Here is a 22,847-nt window from a genome sequence, read left to right on the forward strand (position 1 = left end):
TCTATTGGATTTATATTTGAATTTAGAAAATCTATAACTTCTCTCTTACAACCTCAAATCCATTATTGACAAACCTAATACAATTCATATAAATCAAACACTCAAAATTCAATTTCATTTTGATCGGGTTCGAAGACCTTGCTAGTCGGAGAACTCCAAAGCTTAAATTTGTTTTAGAAAAGTTCTGAACCAAGTGATCAGGTTACAGGAGAAAGTCTACCGGCCTAGGTGTAGCGGAGCCTGAAGTGCAGGGGAATCAAAGTGATTCTCGTTCGTTGGCCAGAACTGAGAAGTGGTAGGCTCTTAGATTTTTAAACTGCTGGTTTGAGAATCAACACCTTCAGTGCCTTAGATGATGCTTGATAATTTTCTCTAAGGATATGCTTGAATTTGATCTGGATGCTTGTTGTTGCTTGAAATGGTTATGAAATGAGGAGTAAGCTTGCTTTTATACCTGTACCTAGCAATCGTGTTTGTAATATCTAAGCCAACCAACATGGAATAAGGTTTTCTGGCTCCCGCAAGCTAGTCGTTAATTGATTCAGATTTAGGACCTTTTTATTGGGGCAAGGTGGCCTTATGCGACCTTGTCCTGGCCCCAGACGAGCTTAACCTCTTGACAAAGCTGGGGTCGAGGATCCGAGGTCCATAATGCAGAGGAGAAGCTGGAATCTGAGCCAGTGCAAGCAAAATCAAGCATGATTGGGCATGGGAGGCCAGGATCACTAATCTGAGGCCTAGGTGAGCGCAAAATTGTACGTTGACACAATTTACAATGCTACAACTATCGAAAAGCAAAGCCCAAATGATCAACCAGAGCCAAATTTAATTCTGATTGTGAAAATAGGATTGGTTGCAAGCTGAGTTGAATGTATCCTCTTTGCGAGTTTTGATTAAACTGATTTATCTGAAGCAATTCATTTGTATTTTGATTTGGAGTGAGCCAAGTGAACTAGAAACTAGAAATCCAAGCATATTTGATCAGGAATCGCAGGGAGCTAATTGAACTAGGAATGGAAAGATGTTAGAGGCAACTTTAAGGTCTTTTATTGGCTATTTGGTACCAATTTGAATCTAAGTTTGAAATAAAGGGTTTAATTTTGAATTCAGAGTTCATGAAAATGTCAAAAGAAGAAAAATGGCTGGATTCTTGATTGTATTCTGAAATTAAAATAAATAAATTGTGGCGAACCATTGCTGGAAATAATTTATTAAAGCCCCGGGATAAAATAGTGCCTGCTGTAAGGATTTGGAAGGCTGTATGGAAGGGAAAGAAAGAAAATCCCTGGAATTAAAGTGATTAAGTGCTGTCCCCAATTTAAAATATGTGAATATCACTTGAGGAAGGTACTAGTTCCTATATTTTTGAAAACTCTAGTATTCTCTCATGGACTGGAATATTATAATGAGAAAAATAGTGATTTAAAAAATTTCAAGTGTCAGGTGATTTGGATTTTGTTGCAGTATCAATTGGATAGGCTTTTGGACTACACAGCTATAATGTGAAGCCTTCAATATGAGTGACTCCTTAAGACAGAGTACAAGATGATTGAGTCCATACAAACATGTGGAATTATAGAACCATCAATATTATGGAGACTATGTTTCAAGGAGCACGGACGATGACACAGTCAAGGCCTTCAACATTGAAATACTCAAGGTATATTTTAGGGCGATTTTGTCACTTGACACCTTTGTCAAATGGTAGATTGGACAAGGACTGAGTTGCTGATAAAGTTGTGCTGCCATTTTATGTGACATTCTCCATACCATCCAGTCACGTATGGCTATTGGATATTTGTCTCAGCTGCCTGACAAATAAATGAAGTAATACAAGAAGAATCCACCGCTTAAGGCATTTAGGCATTGTTCTCTTATGTACCATTTGTATCTATATTGCCATGTTCTAAAAAGAGGCTAAAACATGAGATTACAGAGAAGTCTGGCCAGCTATGAAGTACAAAAATGGACAAACACTACATAGAGGTTGGTTACAACAGATTTGAAGATTACTTTGTTAGTCCGTTGTTCAAAATCATTTTTGGAAGAGAGGAGGCCAGGTGGTTGTGAATTTCAATGAATATTTTGAGACCCCAACACATTTTGACACCAAATGTTTTAGGACATAACTGGAGCGATTGGTAGCTTATTAAGATTATCAGTATTTGTGCACTTTCATTTGCGTTGTGACTACATTAAGAATTTTGTATTTGGAATTTATTAGGCAGTTAGCATTTATTTACAATTTGTTTGGAGGAGCCAACAAGAAAGCATTGATGGTGTTCTCAGGGGGACTTGCGGATTTTACATCTGACAATAGGCACCTACATCTGACTACTCAAATTTTGCAGCAATCAAATTTGGATACCTTACCATAAAAAAGGCATGATCCAAAAAGGTATCTCAAATTAAAAAAATTGCCAGAAGCTTGAGGAATGGATATACTCATGGTTTTGAGAAGACTGAAGATCACAGGGGAGACTATGATGAATTATATAGATATTGTAGAAAGAAAATCATAATGGGCAATGTTTAAAATTATAAAGACCAGAAGAAAGAGGGAAAATCCTTCCTATCTTGGTGCATTTCTGGACAATGGTAGCTCTATTTGTATAACAATAACACCTACAAGTATATTGATCTCACTATGGCAGAGAGACAACAAATAGCTCAGAAAGTTTAAGGAGCGAGGAGATTTTAATCCAGACAGCCAAAGAAATTGTGGCACTGTGAAGAATGAATAGCAGGGTGCAGCCAAGACTGAGGAAACCCTTGCAGTTGAGGTGAAGGTATTGCTGAGAGAACTTATCTTGCCACCCATAAAGGAAAAGAATGCCATGAACAAAAAGTTGATCTTGAAATTATCCAAGTTCTGGAGACTCTTGCAGCAAGACCAGAGGCTAGTCAAGCACTGAGCATCACTTAGTGATGGCGAGTTCATCGAAACTAAGAAATTAACGAATTTTGTGCTGGCCTATTGGTATCAAAAGAATAGGGACAGAGCAATGAAGCAGGTGAAGAAGCTCATGATACTGCGGCTGCTAGTTTTAAAATTTAAGCCTTTCCTGCTGAGATCGACATTGATAGTATAACACCTGAGCAGTGTAGAGATTGTAAGGAGTTGTGGATGCTTGCCTTTACCTTTTTGGATGGTAGTATTACACAAAATGGTCGATGCTTGTCACTTGGGCTGATGGTCCAACCCATTACAGGCCAGTGAATGAATTGACTGTAGAGGCAATTATCTTTGTTAGATATCGGGGATGTGGAAATCTAAGACACCTGTGAGGTTCTCTTCAGTTACACCTAGTTCAATTAGTATGATGTTGAGAAAATTAAAATAGATTTTAAGATGCTAGAGAAAATACTAAGAGAAATAGGATGGTAAAGAGAATAGAACAATGTCCCCTAATCACACGGGCACCATCTGTGCCTCTAGACTGCAACACTCACTTTTCAAGCTGGTTCTTCCACCGCTTTAACATCTGCTACTAGTACCCCTGAAACTCAATGACTACAGACGAACATAAAGGATATGGTAAAAAAAAATGGAGTAATTCACAGGGTAAACAATGACCTTGTTAGATCAAAACATAGAAAAGTTGGTTGATTCTTTATGGAATTCAAGAACGAAGGCTAAAAAGTCTCTATTTAAAAAAAGGATGCCTCCAATGATTGGCTGATGTGAAAAAATAATGGTCTCCAAGATTTAGATAGTTGACCAGAATTGTAAAACATGTTAGTTCAGAGATGGGTGAGGAGTCAGGACATCCAAGAGAAAGGATATCCATTCGGACGGTAACTAAAGCATTACTTTAAGCCTAAAAGGCCATTGAAAATGGGTCAGGATATGAATAAGGTGGAAATTCCCAGCCTCTGGTTTGGAAATGTAATTGACAGGATGGAAGTCTTGACACTTCAATCAGCATTGCATGGTCCTTCCTACTTGGTGAGAATGGCGCCTTAGGAGCCATGGCGATCCATTTTTCCAAAAAAAAGTATAAATAAAAACAGTCTCCCTGTAGATAAGTAGGAGATAATTTCCACAGCTAGTCAAATTGTGATATGAATATCAGGATTTAACTGTGTGATTTTTGAGTCAAACTCGATGACCCATGTTTCATGAGTAGTGATTCAACATGAATCCATCTCTCATGAGAATAAATGGAACACTTAGCACTCATTGGATCTAGGTGATGCTCACAGGGGTGAAGCACCGGGACTTCCCGGGAGGTCACCCATCCTAGTACTACTCCAGCCTGAGGGCGCTTAACTACAGAGTTTCCTCCATAGTTAAACCCAAAGCTTGCAACCCCATTTGCAAAACCTTCACCAAGTGTTGTGCCTTATGAACCATTCATTAGAAAGCCCCTTAAGCTCATCAATTGATAAGTAGGAGATAATTTCCACAGCTAGTCAAATTGTGATATGAATATCAGGATTTAACTGTGTGATTTTTGAGTCAAACTTGATGACCCATGTTTCATGAGTAGTGATTCAACATGAATCCATCTCTCATGAGAATAAATGGAACACTTAGCACTCATTGGATCTAGGTGGTGAAGGTTTTGCAAATGGGGTTGCAAGCTTTGGGTTTAACTATGGAGGAAACTCTGTAGTTAAGCGCGCTCAGGCTGGAGTAGTACTGGGATGGGTGACCTCCCGGGAAGTCCCGGTGCTTCACCCCTGTGAGCATCACCTAGATCCAATGAGTGCTAAGTGTTCCATTTATTCTCATGAGAGATGGATTCATGTTGAATCACTACTCATGAAACATGGGTCATCGAGTTTGACTCAAAAATCACACAGTTAAATCCTGATATTCATATCACAGTCTCCCTGTATTTAAAGAAAGCAATGCTTTATAATGGATCACCTCTTTAAAGATCTGTATGGAGATGTTTGTCAAGGGAGTTGCAGTTGTGGTAGAGGCATCTTGGGAGAACTCACAAATGTCTTGCCAGTTTAGTTCCCCTCAGATGTGCTATAGTGTAACTATAGTTATTTCTTGAATATTTCATCTTTTGAAGGGTTATGGTACAGTGTTGCACATCATATTTGAGCATTTTTGGTGGTTTTCAGGCATTTTGAGAGTTATTATGCATCAAAAACTGCTAGACTTGAATTGTTTATGACATTTCCAGTCAACCCTAGCTAATACGACCTTTGGAGGAGTAAATCAATAAATCCCAGGCCTGAGATCAGTTATACATTTGCTGGTTTAGTTTAGTCCAGTCACTGACAATCATCCTTGGTGTTATATCAGTCATGTAAGGTGTTGTTTGAGTCATTAGAAGGTTATATCAGACATATAAGGTGCTGTTCCAGCATTTTGGAAGGCTACATTAGTCATACAGGGTGTTGTTACAGTTAACAAACTTGAAGGTTATTTCAGACTTTAACAGTGCGGTACCTGGCTTTAAGATTTTTTGTAGATCTTTTGGAGTATCTTATCGGTGGCCATATTGCACAACATCCGTCATTTTACACTTGTGAGTTGATTTTGGAAAGTGGTAATCTGCTTTTGTCATATTGATTTCTAATCAGATTCGAGTTTGATTTAAAGTTGATTAAGGTTTTTTTTGTAAAGTTTTCCAACTTGGTTTACCAATTTGATTGCACCATTAGGTTCTTGGTTACAATCAAAATGTAATACCAGTCATATAAGGTGATGTACCACTCATAGAGGGTTATAACATAAAGAAGGGGACACTACATTTACACTTCCGAAATGTTTACTCTCAATTGCCTTTGATTAAATTACTTGTTGGAGTTTACTATCTTGTTTATTTATACTTTATACACAATCATACAAAGTGGTTGTTTGTAATTTTTACAGGTATTTGTTGTGTACAATGTTAATCTACACAAGCGTGCATTCTTATGATATTATTTTGATCTGAGTTTCAGGTGGCCAACTTCCTTGAAAAAGGGACAGAACATAAAGATGAATATATGATTTATTTTGTTGTCTGTTTCAGGTGGCCGACTCCCTTGAGAAAGGGACAGAACATGAAGATGAATATATGATCAGTGAGAGAGAACTTCTTGTCAATAGGTGAGCAGTTCCACTATATGTAGGGTTGATTATCCAAGCTTTTAATGGGAGCTGTACCATTTGTGCTGCAAATTTTCTTGAAAGAATTTTTTTAATAAGGGAAATGTCACAACCCGCTCTTACATATGCCAAAATTCTCGATGTGTATTGCCACGTAGATTTACAAAATTCTTGATAGCATAATTAGTTAGGTCAGTTGCACCACGGTATTCTTATAAAAATAAAAATAAAAATAAAATACCCTCGGTAGGGAAAATTCAATGCAATGGCATTGTAAATGAGAAGCTCTCAACTGTAGGCCGCTCTAACCGCCATGGCTCCTGCAATGGGATCTTACGAGGAAGAAGAAAAACATATCTCCTATTCCTTATGCTGGTTATTGTGGTGGAATACCCCATGTCCCCTTTTAAGAAAGGCTTGGTATTGCCCTCACAAGCACTTGTGATTCTCAGGCCGTCAATGACTTCACCCATCTCATGGGGCTTCATGGACTCAAAACTGTAGAGAAGTCCACGGAGGAGACGAGAACCCTGAGACAGATTGTTGAAGCGTTTAAGGATTTGTGATTAGTTATAATTTCAGAAAACACTGAGAATGGCGATGGAAAAGTTCAGTTGGCTGCATTCTCTCATGCTTGTTCTTTGGTCTCTCTTCTCTTTCACTACCTTGGAATGACCTTCAAATTGCAGAAATGGACTATGTTGCTAAGGAGATTGAAGAAGATCCAGCAGTAACTGGCATAAATGATTTTATCAATAATAGTAAGGATATTCTGTTGTTTCCAAGCCGTTTGTCGGACAAGGCAAAAGAGGGGTTACTGCTTGACAAAGAAGAAGAAGACGGAGACGACAATGATGAATGGAGCGTTGAGGTTTCAGAAGTTCAACCCATATGGAATTAATGAGCATCAAGTCCCAGGTTCCTATTTTTCATTATTAGAAATTCATTGGAACTTGTTTTATCTTTGAATTCAGAAGGGTGAAATGCAAGAAATGTGGTTGCTTGTGGTTTTATTAATTTTTCTGTATATTAAATATTTCCACCGCCTTGTGTGTGAAATGCTTCATAAGGTTCTAACTAGATGCTTAAAGGGAAAATGGGTTGTGGTTCTGGAAATAATCTATTATTAGATGGGACAACTTTAAATCTGTAGTAGACTGGTTAGGAATGTCGCTTTATTTTTGTTTAAGAGTTTTGATACCGAATTCTGTGGGGTTCCTTTAACTTCTTGCTTAGAAAATATGAACTGTTAACACTATTAACACGGGATTAGCCTGTCAAACCCTTGAAGCTAATGGATAGATGAGATTCACGATGGGCATTTGGGTCTAAGAGCAGTTAATATCTTCCCTTCACCCAGGACTTAGCTGTGATTTGAGGAATGTGTGCCTTTTTGGTCTGTTTTGTGGATAGTTTTATGGATATCTTTAAAATGTATTAAGCTGACCCAATTATAACAATTTTATTTCAAAGACATGGAATAGTAATGAACTTGATAGTCAATATTTATTTTTATTTAACAATATATTGTCGAGATTCATATCAAAAGACATTTTGTTAAATTAGACACATTTTAGTGAGAAAGATGAGTAATTCCTTATAGTAGTGAAATGGTGTTGGTAAATTTTAAATAATATTAAAATTATCTTAGTATGTGTAAGAGGAATGTCTTGTACTGACTACTTAATACAATGTGATTGTGTCAAGGTATGCTTTCCATGACAATGTAATATGTGGAAGTTTGATTTTATCTTGCAACAATTATCCTTGTTGATGTGTGATCATTTATGATATTATTATAGGAGAAGTTAGGATGGAATAACATGTTGGTTGATGTATTTTGTTACTTGCTAGTAATATGGTCATTAAGATGCTCTGGGTTAGGTTGTTATTGCATATCTATTTTTCTTTGCATGGTAAAAAATCCACCTAGATGGCATACGATACATGAGTTGACCTAAACTCTTGTTTTTTTCATTAGCATGGAAGAAGTTTTTGATGTTATTATTATTGTATGTTAAAATCATCATAATGACTATTCATCAATAATTCCTTTTTTTTTATAACATGCTTTTGGCTAAAGAGTAGACCTTTTATCTAGGGAAACATGTAGGACAAATGTGATCTGAAGTGATTGGAAATATTTTATGCATCTTCAGCATTAGGGATGCACAATTACACTGGGTAGTTGACTTGTTTCATGTGGATTAAATATTTGGATTAAGAGGATTGCCTACCTTGGATTAGATATCTAGAGACAACTAAGTATTGATAGTGGTCAATATTTAGATGTATTGTGACATGATTTAATTGAAATGAACTATGAGTCTTTAAGAGAATGATGGTACTACCTTACTATTATGAGGTGGGGTCCGAATTTTTGGAAAGAGTTTTCCTTAGCATGTGATATAGTTTCCTGATGGATATATGAGAAGAAAATTTATTGAGCTTAATTACTTTTCCTATGTAATTAATTGAAATATATCAATTGTATTGTTTGTCTTGCAAAGATGTGTTACTTGTCTAGTTGAAATGTAGACAATATGTTGCACAATTCCATTACCTTCTTGTTTTTACCTGTTTAGTCTCCCTCGTTGCTGGGCTGGGTATCTTTCATGTCAGGAAAGATTCTGGGGAAGCTTAATAGCTTTGTGGTAGGGTGGAAAAGCACTCCTACAATATTCTCGCCCTTGTGTTCTTAGACAAGTTCTGGAGCTCTTTCCAACTTGGTCACCATGGTTATACCACTTGGTATCTGGTATCTGGTATCAGTGATCTGGTAACGAATTTATAGTTTTCTTTTAAATTTGAGCATATATGTAAAGTTAATAATAGTTAATCGACTAATGTTGACTGGTCAATATTCAATTGACTTTGACTCTCATTGATTTTTCCACATATTGTGGAGATTGCTAATGTGGCAATTGTTTTGCAAGGGCAATCGTTACAGGAAAGTTATTAGAATCTCAACCATTTTGTTGGTTTCTCCAGCTTTATGGAAGTAGTTCTTAATTAATGTTTTCGTTTTTGCAAATTTATATCAGTTCCCAAGGACATGGTGGTGCAGCGGCACCCATGAAATATTTAATTCTGATCATTATTTATCTACCGTTATGCAAACTAGCTATATATACCTCTATATATATTACGCCGAGAGTAATCGTTCTCGAGGCGCCTATTTTTATTTAATCTCAAAGTTATTTTAATCAAAGTTGGGATTAATGAAAATAAAAATAGGTGCCTCGAGAACGATTACTCTCGGCGTAATATATATAGAGGTATATATAGCTAGTGGCAGTCGCGGCGCAATAGGAAAAATATTTACTTTTTATTTTTTATTTTGATAAGGTTACTATAAAATTGTTAATTAATTTATAATTAGAGTTGTATGAAGTTAGTATAAAATTATGCTTCAAAATATTTTTAAAAATTTAATATAAGGAGTTTAATATAGATTAAAAATATATTTTTTATTTTTGGGATATTGTAATGTAAAATGTTATAGTCATACATAGATATATGGTTAGGGACAAAGTTACCATTATAGTTAATGTTAACCTTAGGGATAGAATTAGGGTTAGGGTTAGCATTAGAGTTAGGGTTGGAGTTACGGTTAGGGTTTGAGCTATGGTTAAGGTTAGGGATAGAGTTATGGTTATGGTTATTGTTAGAGTTATGGTTATGGTTTAGATTAGAGTTATGTTTATGGTTAAGGTTAGGGTTAATGTTATGGTCATGGTTAAGGTTAGGGTTAGAGTTATGGTTATGGTTATGATTAGGGTTAGTGTTAGGGTTATAGTAAGGCTAACGTTAGAGTTATGCTCATGGTTAAGGCTAGGGTTAGAGTTATGCTTATAGTTAGGGTTAGGGATAGGATTAGAGTCCAATTATGGTAGAGTTAGAATTAGGGTTAGAGTTAGGTGTAGAGTTATGTTTATGGTTAAGGTTAGGGTTAGAGTAATGCTCATGGTTAAGGTTAGGGTTACGGTTAAGGTTTGAGTCAAATATTATTTTAAATTTAATATAAGGAGTTTAATTTAGATAAAAATATATATTTTATTTTTGGGATATTGTAATGTAAAATGTTATAGTCATACGTAGATATATGGTTAGGGACAAAGTTAGGGTAAGGGTTTGAGCTAGGGTTAATGTTAGGGTTAGGGTTAGATTCTAATTATGGTAGAGTTAGATTTATCGTTAGAGTTAGGGGTAGGGTTAAGGTTAGTGTTAGGATTAGAATTAGGGTTAAGATTAGGATTAGAGTTAGGGTTAGGATTAGGGTTATAGATAGGGTTAGGGTAAGGTTCTAGGTTAGGGTTAGGGCTAGGGTCAGTTTTAGGGTTAGAGTATGAGTTAGGGTTAGAGTTTGAGTTAGGGTTAGGGTTATAGTTTGAGTTAGGGGTAGACAGAGCATTATAATTTGGGTTAGGATTAGGGTTAGGTTTAGGGTTTGAGTTTGAGTTATGGTTAGAGTTAGGGTTAGAGCTAGAGCTAGAGTTAGAGTTAGGGTTAAAATTAGGGTTAGTTTTAGGGTTTGAGTTACCAATAGAGTTAATTTTACAGTTGGGTTAATGTTAGAGTTAGGGTTAGGGTTAGAGTTTTGAGTCAAGGTAAGGGTTAGAGTTAGGGTTAGGGTTAAAATTAAAATCCAATTATGGTAGAGTTAGATTTACAGTTAGAGTTATGGGTAGGGGTAGGGTTATGCTTACAGTTAGGGTTAGAGTTAGATTTAGGGTTAGGGTTAGGGTTAGGGTTAGGTTTATATTTAGAGTTAGGGTTATATATAGAGAGAGTTATATCAATGTTAAGGTTAGGGTAAGGGGATTGAGTCAGGGTTAAGGTTAGAGTTAGGGTTAGGGTTAGGGTTTCAGTCAGGATTAAAGTTAGGGTTAGGGTTAGAGTCTAATTATGGTAGAGTTAGATTTACAGAAAGAGTTATATTTAGGGTTAGAGTTAGGGGTAGGGTTAGGGTTAGGGTTAGGGTTAGAGATAGGGGTAGACAAAGGGTTAGGCTTAGGCTTAGGGTTAGGGTTAAGGTCAAGGTTAGGGTTAGGTTTAGGGTTAGAATATGAGTTACGGTTAGAGTTTGAGGTATAGTTAGGGCTATAGTTTGAGTTAGGGGTAGACAGAGTATTAGAATCCTAGCTACGATTAGGGTTAGGTTTTGGGTTACGATTATGGTTACGGTTAAGGTTAGAGTTAGGTTTAGGGTTATAGTTATAGTTAGGGTTAAAGTCCAATTATGGTAGAGTTAGATTCAGGGTTATAGTTAGTGGTAGGGATAGGATTACAATTATAGTTAGGGTTAGGGTTAGGGTTAGAGTTAGAGGAAGGGTTATATTTAGAAGTTTTCTTATGGTCACAGTTATAGTTAGGAGGGGAGTAAGGGTTGGGATTTTAGATTATATTTATTATTATATAAGGTGCCCTATATAATAATATGTATATTCCCACGCTCATGGATAAGGTTAGGGAAAGAAGTAGGACTGTGGTTATTAGTGTTACATTTAGAATTTCATTTAGGAGGGCATTGTGTGCTATTTTTTCCCCTATTCAACCCATCACTGATGTCTGATCTGAGAGACCTTAAATGGGATAGGTTCTTTGCAGAGGGTTAACATCGCTAAAGTTGGCGGCTAACATTTTGTGTTGGCTCGGTTTCTTCATTGACCACGCTGGATCATTTTTTCTTGGTCGGGTTGATTCATGCTGCGAGATTCGATAACTCTTATTTCTTCGCGAGCTATCTTCCCATCTTCCCAAAAGTGCAAGATGTTGCCATGCATTCCCATTCTAACGTTTCTTTATATGCCAGTGTCTTCGAAACACTCTAAAGCCTAGAATTGCACAAGATGCTGCCATGCATCTCCATTCTGATGCATCGTCATGCTACATTGTTTCTTCAATTCTCTGAAGCCCAAAATTGCATCATGCTACCACGCATTGCCTTTCCAACATTTCCTCACTCCACAATGCTTTCATGAGTCTTTAAGACCCAAAATTGTGCCACATGGAGGGGGTTCACACCTTTTGTGCTATCTGCTTCGTTTGTTGGGAGGAATCTCTTCACTACATCTTAGTCATCCATTGGAAATAAAGCCAATCTTGATCAACGAATGTGACTTAATCCTTCATTGGGAGGAGTTTCCTCATTGCATCTCAGTCATCCTTTTTGAGGGGAGAATCTACATCGACGGTTGTGACTTAATCCTTCATTGGTGAGGATTCACGATGCATCTATGCCGTCTATTTCGAGAGGAAGACCTTCATCGATGACCATCATTCATTTTTGGGGAAACCAAATTCCCCCTTGGGATCAACCTTGCATTTTTTGTGGGAGGTTAAGACATCATGTTATCTCTTTTCATAGTTTTTTTCCAATGACATGAATGTCTTTCCTCTTCTTTCCATGAGTCTCCATTCTAGCGCCTCCATAAGCTGCATTGTTTCTGCAATGCTCTAAAGCCCAAAATTGCATCATGCTACTGCATGTCACCTTTATGACATTTCCTCACTCTGTAGTGCTTTCGCAAGGCTCCAATACCCAGAATTGTGCCATGTAGCGGGGGTCCCCACCTTTCGTGCTATGGTTACAATTTAGATTTTAGGGTTATGGTTAGAATCAAGGTCAATTCTAGAGTTTATAGAATATTTAGAGTTAAGATTAGGGATTAAATATACATGAGGGTTAGCATTGGGTTGTATGATAATTACAGTTAGGATTATAGTTAGATATATCATTTAGATTAGATTTTAGTCAGGGTTTAATTAGACTTAAGATTAGGGTGAGGATCAAGGTGAAGTCTATATTAGGGTTCATATCATGGTACGATTGAAACTAATGTTAGGGTTAACATTGAAATTATGATTAGGGGTAAGGTGAAGATTTATATTTGGTCATGATTGTGGTTTGTGCTAGGATTAGGGTCTAAGCTATGATTAATTTTATGATTGTACCTTTAGGGTTAGGGTTTTGTTTAAGTTTATGATTATGGTTACAACTATGGTTTATGGTTCAAGTTTAAAGTTGGGAATGTGATTAGGATCAGGGATTAGTAAATTTTTTAAGAGTTCGGTTATAGGTTTACACCATGGTTAGGACCTTGGGACTGGATTTAGAGTTTAATATCATGGTTATCCATATAGGTAGGTTTAGGATTTTGATCAATATTTTGGAGTTTTTTTTTACATTATGGTTAAGGGTTAGATTTTAGGGTTAGGACTATAACCAATATTAGTGTGTAGGTTTTTGGTTTAGATTATGGTTTGGACTGAGATTTTCATTATATCAATAGGGATATGTTTTAGTGCTATAATTATAGTTTAATGTTGGATTATAGTTATATTGTGCATCATTGTTGGGGCTAGGGCTAAGGTAGGGGTTGTTGTTAGGGTTAACTAAGGATGACAATTAGGATGGTTTATCTTTTCAAGTAGAAAAAAAAACTCATATTGATTCAAAAACAAAGAAATTATACTTCGAAAATATTTTTCTATGTCATAATAGATTCATTTATTTTAATTATTGTATTAGTTAATTAGTTGTTTGATGTTTCAAAGTAAACATGGCTTATTTTATTTAAATTTAAATAATATTATTGTTTTGAATTGAATTTAGCTTAATTGTTAATGATCATATTTATATTTCTAATATTAACTCCAATTTGATCAAAGACCAAATATATTTTTGGTATTTTGTAAACGAACTTGCTTAACACTTCCCTATTTCAAAGTTAATAAAATATCATTTCAATTGTCTTAGATTTGAGAGTAAGTATATTAAATAAGTAATAATAAATGAACATTATGATTAATATATTTCTAAAATAAAAATATATTACTTAAAAACTTGTTTACTTTAAATGAATAAAGTACTCATTTACTTGTAAATTTTAAAAATAGAAATTAATCTACATATATATAAAATATTTATTCTTTTTCCTATTTGCATACAAATTAATTAAAATCTAAACTTTAAACTACATAAATATTTTAAAAATATATATCCATCAATAAATAGTTTAGAATAAAGTAAAATCTAAAAATTAGACACATATAGAATCTTTTTAATTTCTATATACATGTTTTTCTAATTTATTTCTACAAACATGCAACTGATATTTCTATTATCCATTTTTTTCCATTCTAAAAAAATCTAGATGTAAATAGAATTTTTTTAGATGCATGCAATCTTTCTAATTTTTTCTACATACATATATTAACATTTCTATTTTATATTTTGTTTTTACATTATGGTTATTTCAATCAAAATATGTAGATGTAAATAGAATTCTTTTCAAAAAAAATTATTTAAATTTAAATAACATTATTGTTTTGAACTAAATTTAGCTTAATTGTTAATGATCGTATTTATATTTCTAATATTAACTCCAATTTGATCAAAGACCAAATATATTTTTGGTATTTTTGTAAACGAACTTGCTTAACACTTCCCTATTTCAAAGTTAATAAAATATCATTTCTATTGTCTTAGATTTGAGAGTAAGTATATTAAATAAGTAATAATAAATGAACATTATGATTAATATATTTCTAAAATAAAAATATATTACTTAAAAACTTGTTTACTTTAAATGAATAAAGTAATCATTTACTTGTAAATTTTAAAAATAGAAATTAATCTACATATATATAAAATATTTATTCTTTTTCCTATTTGCATACAAATTAATTAAATCTAAACTTTAAACTACATAAATATTTTAAAAATATATATCCATCAATAATTAGTTTAGAATAAAGTAAAATCTAAAAATTAGACACATATAGAATCTTTTTAATTTCTAGATACATGTTTTTCTAATTTATTTCTACAAACATGCAATTGATATTTCTATTATCCATTTTTTTCCATTCTAGAAAAATCTAGATGTAAATAGAATTTTTTTAGATGCATGAATCTTTCTAATTTTTTCTACATACATATATTAACATTTCTATTTTATATTTTGTTTTTACATTATGGTTATTTCAATCAAAATATCTAGATGTAAATAGAATTCTTTTCAATAAATCTAGATGTATATAGAATTCTTTTAATTTTTTACATACATAAAATCTTTCTAATTTTTTTCTACATACATAAAAGAATAATTTCTATTTTCTATTTAAAAAAAAAAGCTATCATAAAGATTGATAAAAAAATTGATTGCATATGCATTCTTTAGTTTATGCACTAAATGCACAAAATAAATTGTATAGATTAAAACTTCTCGTGCTGGGCACGGGAATATACAATAGAAATATCAGTTACCAAGAATAGTCGGCCATAAGCAATCAAATCTTAAACTCTGCAAAATTTCTTGCAAGCAATCTTTGTTCTGTCTTCGGTTGAAAAGGAAAAAAAGAATTTCAGATCTGAGATTGTTTAGATTGCCCTATTTGATTCAAAAAGCCATGGATGTCACCGCAATTACATCTCCAAGAGGCCTAATGTGCCTTGATTCAATACCCACATGCTTATCTCCACGAAAAACTCTGCACAGGTCCTCCAGTGGCCTCAATTTCGGTCATATGAACAGAATTCTAAATCTAAATGAAATTAATTAAAATTGAAATATAAATCAAAGTAGAATATTATAAGTAATTTTGAATTTCAATTTACTTCTACATCTAAATCTAAATGAAAATGTAAATAAAAAATAGAAATCTCACCTGCAAAAATGTTACTCCAAAACTTCAATTTACTCCTATTCAAAAACTCCAATCTAATCCTCCAATAACCTCCACCTCTTCCTTCCTGCAAAAACATAAAATGAAAATGAAATGAGTAGCCTTGGTTTTATAACTTCTGAGAGGCTCCTCATATCCCTCAACAGACGTCTCTTCACATTCCACGAATTTGTTTCAAATTCCCCCACTCCCCGCAAAAAAAAAGCATGAATGTGCATGCAAAATTATATTTAACAAAAAAAAAAAAAATCATATTGAAATTATTTCGCCCCTATTTTTTCGGGCCTTATTTTTTCGGGTCCTACTTTTTCGGGCCCTACTTTTTCGAGCTTATTATTTCGGCCTCCATTTGGCTTCCTATTATTTCGGCCAGCTATTATTTCGGAAATTCTTTTTTAATATTTAATTTGGAAGTTTGTAACTGCTCCCAATTCTTTTTTATTGATAGGAATCTTGGCATATTCCTGTGTTGGACATTTGTGTTGCCATTGTATAGAACGCCTCTTGGCGTAAAAATGTAAGCATGCAATGGTTCTTAAAGAACTGCCAAATAATCATAAATGTAACCGATAGTTAGGATATTTAATAAGTATGTAACTGAAAGGGAAAACGTACAGTTTTGTAACTGTTACAATTGTCTTTCTATAGACAAGATTATTCAATCAAAGGGGGCGATCGATAGTTGGAAAGGATAAGCTTAAATAATGGGGCTCTCTGGCGGCAGCCAGAGGGCCATACAAAATGTAATAACTGCTGTGTTATTATAACGGTTTCTTTTAGCTTGTGTTTTGTTTCCCATCGTGTCGTCTTCTCTGTAGCTTTCATGGTTGGATGTCTTGTTGTTTGTTATTGCAGAGTTATGATATAGCATTGAGTGCCAGTTGTTTTGTTACATGTTTCTGGGGAGGAATTATTTGTTTTGAATCGGGTTTTAGATAAGGTAAAATGAAGTGGATCGGTTGAGGTGATGGAATTTAGCAATGCAAAGAATCGGTTTTAATCTCTGTTATAAAGAACATAACCGAGGGAGCCGTTTCTTTTATGTTGAATATGAGCCTTTATTTTGTTGTTTAAAGAAAGAAATTATGGAAGAGATACAGATTTGGAGTTTGTTTTGTTGTCTCCTCATCACATGGGAAATTTCAACTGTGGAGCATTTGTTGCAGGAATTGTAAAGGTACATGTTACAATATCAATATGGACTTCTATGAAAATATTTAATATTATTTGAATTTTAATAGTTTCAAGAGCTGTTCAATTTGTGATTCCTTTATGCACTTGGAGGATTTCCTTTAAATCAAATTGGTTTTGAGGCCTTCTATGTTTGAATTTCATCTGTTTAAAATTTCAATTTGGAAACTCTCCCTGTTTACTTTTCACTAATTTTTAACTTAACATTCCAAGTTTTGCCATGTGAAGGGTGTCTTAGATGGTGCAGGTTTCCCAGCTGCAGTGACAGCACATTTTGTCCCTATGGAGGGTCAGCCTCGACCACGAACAGCTATTCTAATAAAGTTTGCAGATGAGGTAGAAATAATTGGAGGGTTACACTTTCCACTTTTAGTTTCCTGGTTTTTGGGATGTTGGAAATTGTTGTGGTTCCATGCTTGTTTCTCATCTTAGATTCGTCTCTTTTACAGATTGCTATGTGAAAATTGTTTATGCTATTGTCTGTCAAAAGCATTTTGATGCTTTGTGATGAATGTGTTGTCACACCCAAATTTTATGGACTTAAATGTCTTGTTATGTTCCCATGATAACATACATTTGCTGCCTCTATAAGATTAGAACCGAGGTGATGTCAAGAAGCATCACTTAAGACCTTAAATATTCAAGCTGTTCTTATCACTAAATTGCTAGAAACACTTTCATCTGCCATCTTATTAAACTTAGGAGAAATGAACCATATAGAGTAGAGTATCTTTCAGCTTAAAAGCCAATTCAAGGGGTATTCAAAATATGCCCAGGACCTGCTCCCAGCCCTGTTTAGATGGACACATATTAACATGGAGAAACTGGAGAACAATCAGTGGTGCTAAGCCATGTCATTATCATGGCAATTTCTGAGTTACAAGTAGAGCATGCTACACTGGACCTTGCATTCTGTGCATAAAACCTATTTTAGGACGCAAACCAGTGTAAATTTCAGGGGTCCTACAACTTTGAAGAGCCTTCCACTTAACGAGGTGTTAATTGCATACTCAACAATTTGACAAAAAAGGAAAACAAGATATGTGGCAGGGAACCAAAATTAGGCCGTAAAAGAGGTGTTAATTCCGCATTTCGGTGGCGTTTCTTGCACAGACGGTAGTGGTTGCTTCCTGTTGCCGTTTTTGGTGGCTTCTCCGACTTCGTTCGTTGGCTTCCAGTTTAGTGTGCCTTCTAAGACTTCGTTGGCTTCCAATTCGTGCCTGCGACAAAGGACTAACGTAGACCATTGTTATTACCTCAAGAAGATTTAAAATTTAAAAAAAATTAATTTTCTTTATTAGTTTTAAATTTTAAAAAAGTTAAAACCAAGTTATAACCAAGTTATAGACTTATAGTTAAAAAGAAAACAAAATCAATTAAAATTAAAATTTTTATTTAAATTTTTAATATAAATTATTTAATGTTAGTATATTAAAATATTATTGAAGTTACAATTGAAGAAATGGAACTCTTCCATATTCTAATTTTTAATAACAGTGCATATTAAACAATTAATTTTATATTTGCTATTATTATTAAGTATTAATTTATTAAATGTTTTTTTTTTTTTATTAAGATATTCTTATATATAATTTTAAAATTTAAATTGATAAATGAAACTAGTAGATAATAAAAATATAAGTTATTTGAAATGGTTAAAAAAAATGGTTCTTTTATCAATTTTAGAGTAAAAAATATAATATTTGAATGTCACATTTAATATCAGAAATTTATTAAGTATACTTATTTAAATTTAATTGAAATTATTTTATCTAAAAGCTTTTCTATATAATTGTAGGGTGCTCCAGTTCTAGTAGTTATTATGGTAGGCACTACTTCTTCATTCATTATTGACCCAACTTCACCATTATGGAGGCATGTGAACATTCTAGAGCATGTTTGTGGAGGGACATTTATTTGGATATGCCCCTAGTGTGACGTGCAGTATACAAGTACAAGTCCCTACAGTTGAGTGAAAGTACATTTGTGTGCAATTCTTGAAAAAGGAATAAAAGCTTGTTCAGGAAAAGATAATGTACCTCTACTTGTTTCTAAAGTAACACCATATATTACAGAACAAGAGGAAGTAGATGCAAGGGTTGGAAGTAGGTATGGGCATCTGTTGCTTAAAGGTAGAGGAAGGGACTCACAGAAGTCACATACTTCATCATCTCATAGTCATACACCTAGTGTTGCTCTTGATATTGTGGTAGAGGGCCATCCATTTATGAGGAGAAATGAAGTTGAGACTAATAATCATGATGGCATTTAATAATGATGCTAGAGATATTGCTGATGAAGCGATTACTAGATGCCTCTATGCAAATGGTTTATCATTCAATGTTGTTAGATAGTCATATTGGCAAGATATGGTAAGAAAAATAGATGAAGCTCCAAAGGGGTACACAGGCCCATGTTATGAGAAGGTTTGTACCACTTTATTGACAAAGGATGTCAAACATATAGAAACTGCATTAACTCCTATTAAGGCCTCATGGAAAGAAACATATAGAAACTGCATTAACTCCTATTAAGGCCTCATGGAAAGAAACATGTGTGTTCATTATTTTTGATGGGTGGAAGGATGCAAAAATAGACCCTTAATTAACATGATTGCAATGTTCCCTAAAGGGGCAATGTTTCTTAAAAATTTTGATTGTGAGGGCCAAGTGAAGGATGCACAATTTGTTGCTAACATTCTCATACAACGCATTAATGAGATAGGTCCTCAAAATGTTGTCCAAGTCACAATGGACAATGCAAAGAACTATAGAGCAGCTAGTATGTTAGTTGAGACATGATTTCCACATATATTTTGGACACCTTGTGCAATGCATCCACTCAACCTCATGCTACATAAGTTAGGTACTAAAATAGCTTGGATTAAACAAGTTTATGATGAAGCTCAAGATATCCAAATGTTCATAACAAACCACCACTTCTCACAAACTATTTTTAGATCATTCTCACGGTTGGAGCTATTGGAGGTAATTCAAAATTCAAATACTACATTTTTATGTTTTACTTTAGTTATTTATTTCAAAAAAATTATATATGTACATATTCTTTATTTTTAATTACTTGTTTTTAAATTTTCAAATAGGTTGTTAAGACTAGATTTGTATAGAATACAATTGTCTTGAGACGGATTGTGAATGTTTGAGATGCACTTTCTAGTATGGTGATCACCTAACATTGGAATATGGAGGTAGTCCAATAGTGAGTAGGGCAACAAATATTAGGATAGGAAAAGGATTTTGGATGAAACTTGGTGGAATTGTGTAAAATACCTTCTTAGTTTCATAGATCCTATCCTAAGTATGATATGCTTTACTGACATGGATAAGCCATGCTTGGGGAAGGTTTGTGAATAGACTCTATGATTGAGAATATGAGATCCATCATAAATGCAAAAGAGCAAGACCCTGAAGAAACCTTCTTCAAAGAGGTGCAATCAATTTGTGTTGAGGGATGGAGCAAGATGACCACCCCACTCCATATTCTTGCCTTCTCATTAAGTCCCAAATATTATAGTCAAGAGATTCTTGCTTTGCCAAAAAGGGTGCCACCATATTGTGATGGAGAAGTAGGTGAAGGGTTTAGGAAAACTATTGCTAAACTCTTCCCTAATATTGAAATGGAGGATGCATTTATGGGTGAATTTTCTGATTTTGTATCATCCATTGATCATAGTCTTGCTGCTATTCATGACATGTATAGGAAGGATGCTCACTTTTGGTGCTACCTCAATAGCCACAAATCACCAAACCTCCAAATTTTGGCAATCAAAGTTTTATCACAAGTAAGTTTATGAATTTGTATACACTCTAAATTTGGTTGTCATTTTGAAATTAAAAAACTCATTTGATTTACTTAAATTTCAGAGGCTCCAATGAGATCTTCCTTTGCTTCATTAGGTTGCTAGCTCTTCTTTAGTTAAATGAAATTGGAGTACATACTCCTTCATCCATTCAATGAAGTGCAATCGGTTGGCATCAAGAAAAGATGAGTATTTAGTTTATGTGTATTCAAACTTGCGCCTTCTTACTCACAAAAAATGTCGAGTACAAGGAAGGGGCAGTAACGTTATGGGATGTAGAACCAGAGTCTACTAACTTGGGTCTTCTGTGTACCAACTTTACCAATGGAGGATTTAAGTAGCCAACAAATTTTTAGTGCAAGTACCTATGGGATTCAATCATCTAATGTCAATGTTGATGACAATCTTGCTACTGATGATGACCCATATGGTTCTGATTAGTGACCTGATCAATCCTTTCTAGTATTATTTCTATTTTAAATAATGACTATATTTCATGACACTAGTTTGATCATTTTGATATCGAAAACTGAATTTTAAATTAAACTACTTATGTGCGTAGTGGGTTCAACCATGGAGGAAACTCTGTAGCTTAGCATGCTTGAGCTGGAGTAGTACTAGGATGGGTGACCTCTTGGGAAGTCCTAGTGCTTCACTTAGATCCAATCTAAGTGTTCCATTCATTCTCATGAGAGATGGGTTCAGTGAACCACTACTCATGAAATATCGGTCAATTAGTTTGACTTAAAAGTCACACTATTAAATCTTGATAGCAATATCACAATAAATTACTTATGCTTCAAAATCTGAAATTTGTAATGGTTTTGTTTAACTGCTAGCATATGTATTGGTATGTGAATTCTAAATTTAATTTTTTTTTGATATTGGTATTTTTTTAGCAGTGCACACACACACACACACATGTGGACAAACTGATATCGATACCGAACACTCTAAAAAACATTTTGCTATACCAATGTTTCATACCCATGTACCCATACCAGATTTGGCTACTTAGTATGTATATATATGTTTGCCTCTCTCTCTCTCACACACACACACACACACACACACACACACACACACACACACACACACATATAGGAGATTCTACTCCTATATGAAGGGAGATATTATCTCCACAAAGCCCTATTTAGTTGTGATTATTATGTATGTAACAATACACACCGCAAATTATATGAGTTGTTAAAACAAATCCAAACTATAATATATACTAGTGTTACTATAACAATAATATTACTAAATGCTAAGACTCACATGATAATAATTACTCACTTAATTATTATTTACCCACTTACATGGAGCACTAACAAATATTTCCTAGCACTGACCACATGTTTCTTCAATTATCTTCTTTACTCTTTGGTAGCCTATATTTTTCCTTTGATGCATCATTGTATTTTAACTTCAAAAAAATAAATGCTTTCAACCTTGGATTGAAGGTTAAATGAATTTTAATAGTGTTAGCTATTTATCTACATGTTGGATTGTAATTCTTGAAATGAGTGTTTATCTGTAGATACATGCATTTTTGCCTCACATCTTCAAGGTAGACTCATCATTTGGTGCATTAACAATTTGATTTCACCTTTAGGTTCTTGGTTACAAGGATTTTCACACATCAGCTATGAATTAAAATTGACCCTTTTTAAAAAAAATTAAAAAGACTTAAGTTTGTTTTAACATATAGGTACTTCAATGGGAGGCAAGATTGAGTTAAACTTGGAAAAGAGAGTCAGATTTATAGTGTCATTGATATGGGCAAGAAAACTTAGAAAAGTTACTTCTCAATCTTTGTTTTTTGACAACAGGAGCTGTCAGTTTTTTCTTTCTTTCTTGTCATTTTGTCAATAGATATTACATGTTTTCAACTTTAACTAATACTAAAGAAATATTTACCATCCAATTTTCTTTTAGGTTAATTATTCTTATCGGGGCATACATTAAAATCAAATAAGAAAGTTTTAAAGGAAATTGTACTATAAGGATATTACATTGAAAATAATGCTTATGAATTATGCAAGTTTCCTCAGTTCCTTTTGAGTTGACAATAATGCTTAGCAC

General features: G+C 34.1%; 1 protein-coding gene across 1 annotated transcript in view; it reads left to right on the forward strand.

Annotated features, from left to right (window-relative positions):
• LOC149533768 (uncharacterized) overlaps window positions 1-22,503 on the forward strand; it is a 51,781-nt gene extending 29,278 nt beyond the window's left edge. The window contains exons 4-8 of the mRNA XM_089805908.1: window positions 5,982-6,058; window positions 9,092-9,113; window positions 16,884-16,928; window positions 17,171-17,278; window positions 22,474-22,503. Of these exons, the coding sequence (XP_089662034.1) occupies window positions 5,982-6,058; window positions 9,092-9,113; window positions 16,884-16,928; window positions 17,171-17,278; window positions 22,474-22,503 (282 nt within the window). The remainder of the gene's footprint in view (window positions 1-5,981; window positions 6,059-9,091; window positions 9,114-16,883; window positions 16,929-17,170; window positions 17,279-22,473) is intronic.
• The last annotated feature ends 344 nt before the right edge of the window (window positions 22,504-22,847 follow it).

This window comes from Cupressus sempervirens, chromosome 10 (genome assembly GCF_028749045.1).
Source record: "Cupressus sempervirens isolate cs-2001-9-10 chromosome 10, ASM2874904v1, whole genome shotgun sequence".
In the NCBI taxonomy this organism is placed as follows: domain Eukaryota; kingdom Viridiplantae; phylum Streptophyta; class Pinopsida; order Cupressales; family Cupressaceae; genus Cupressus; species Cupressus sempervirens.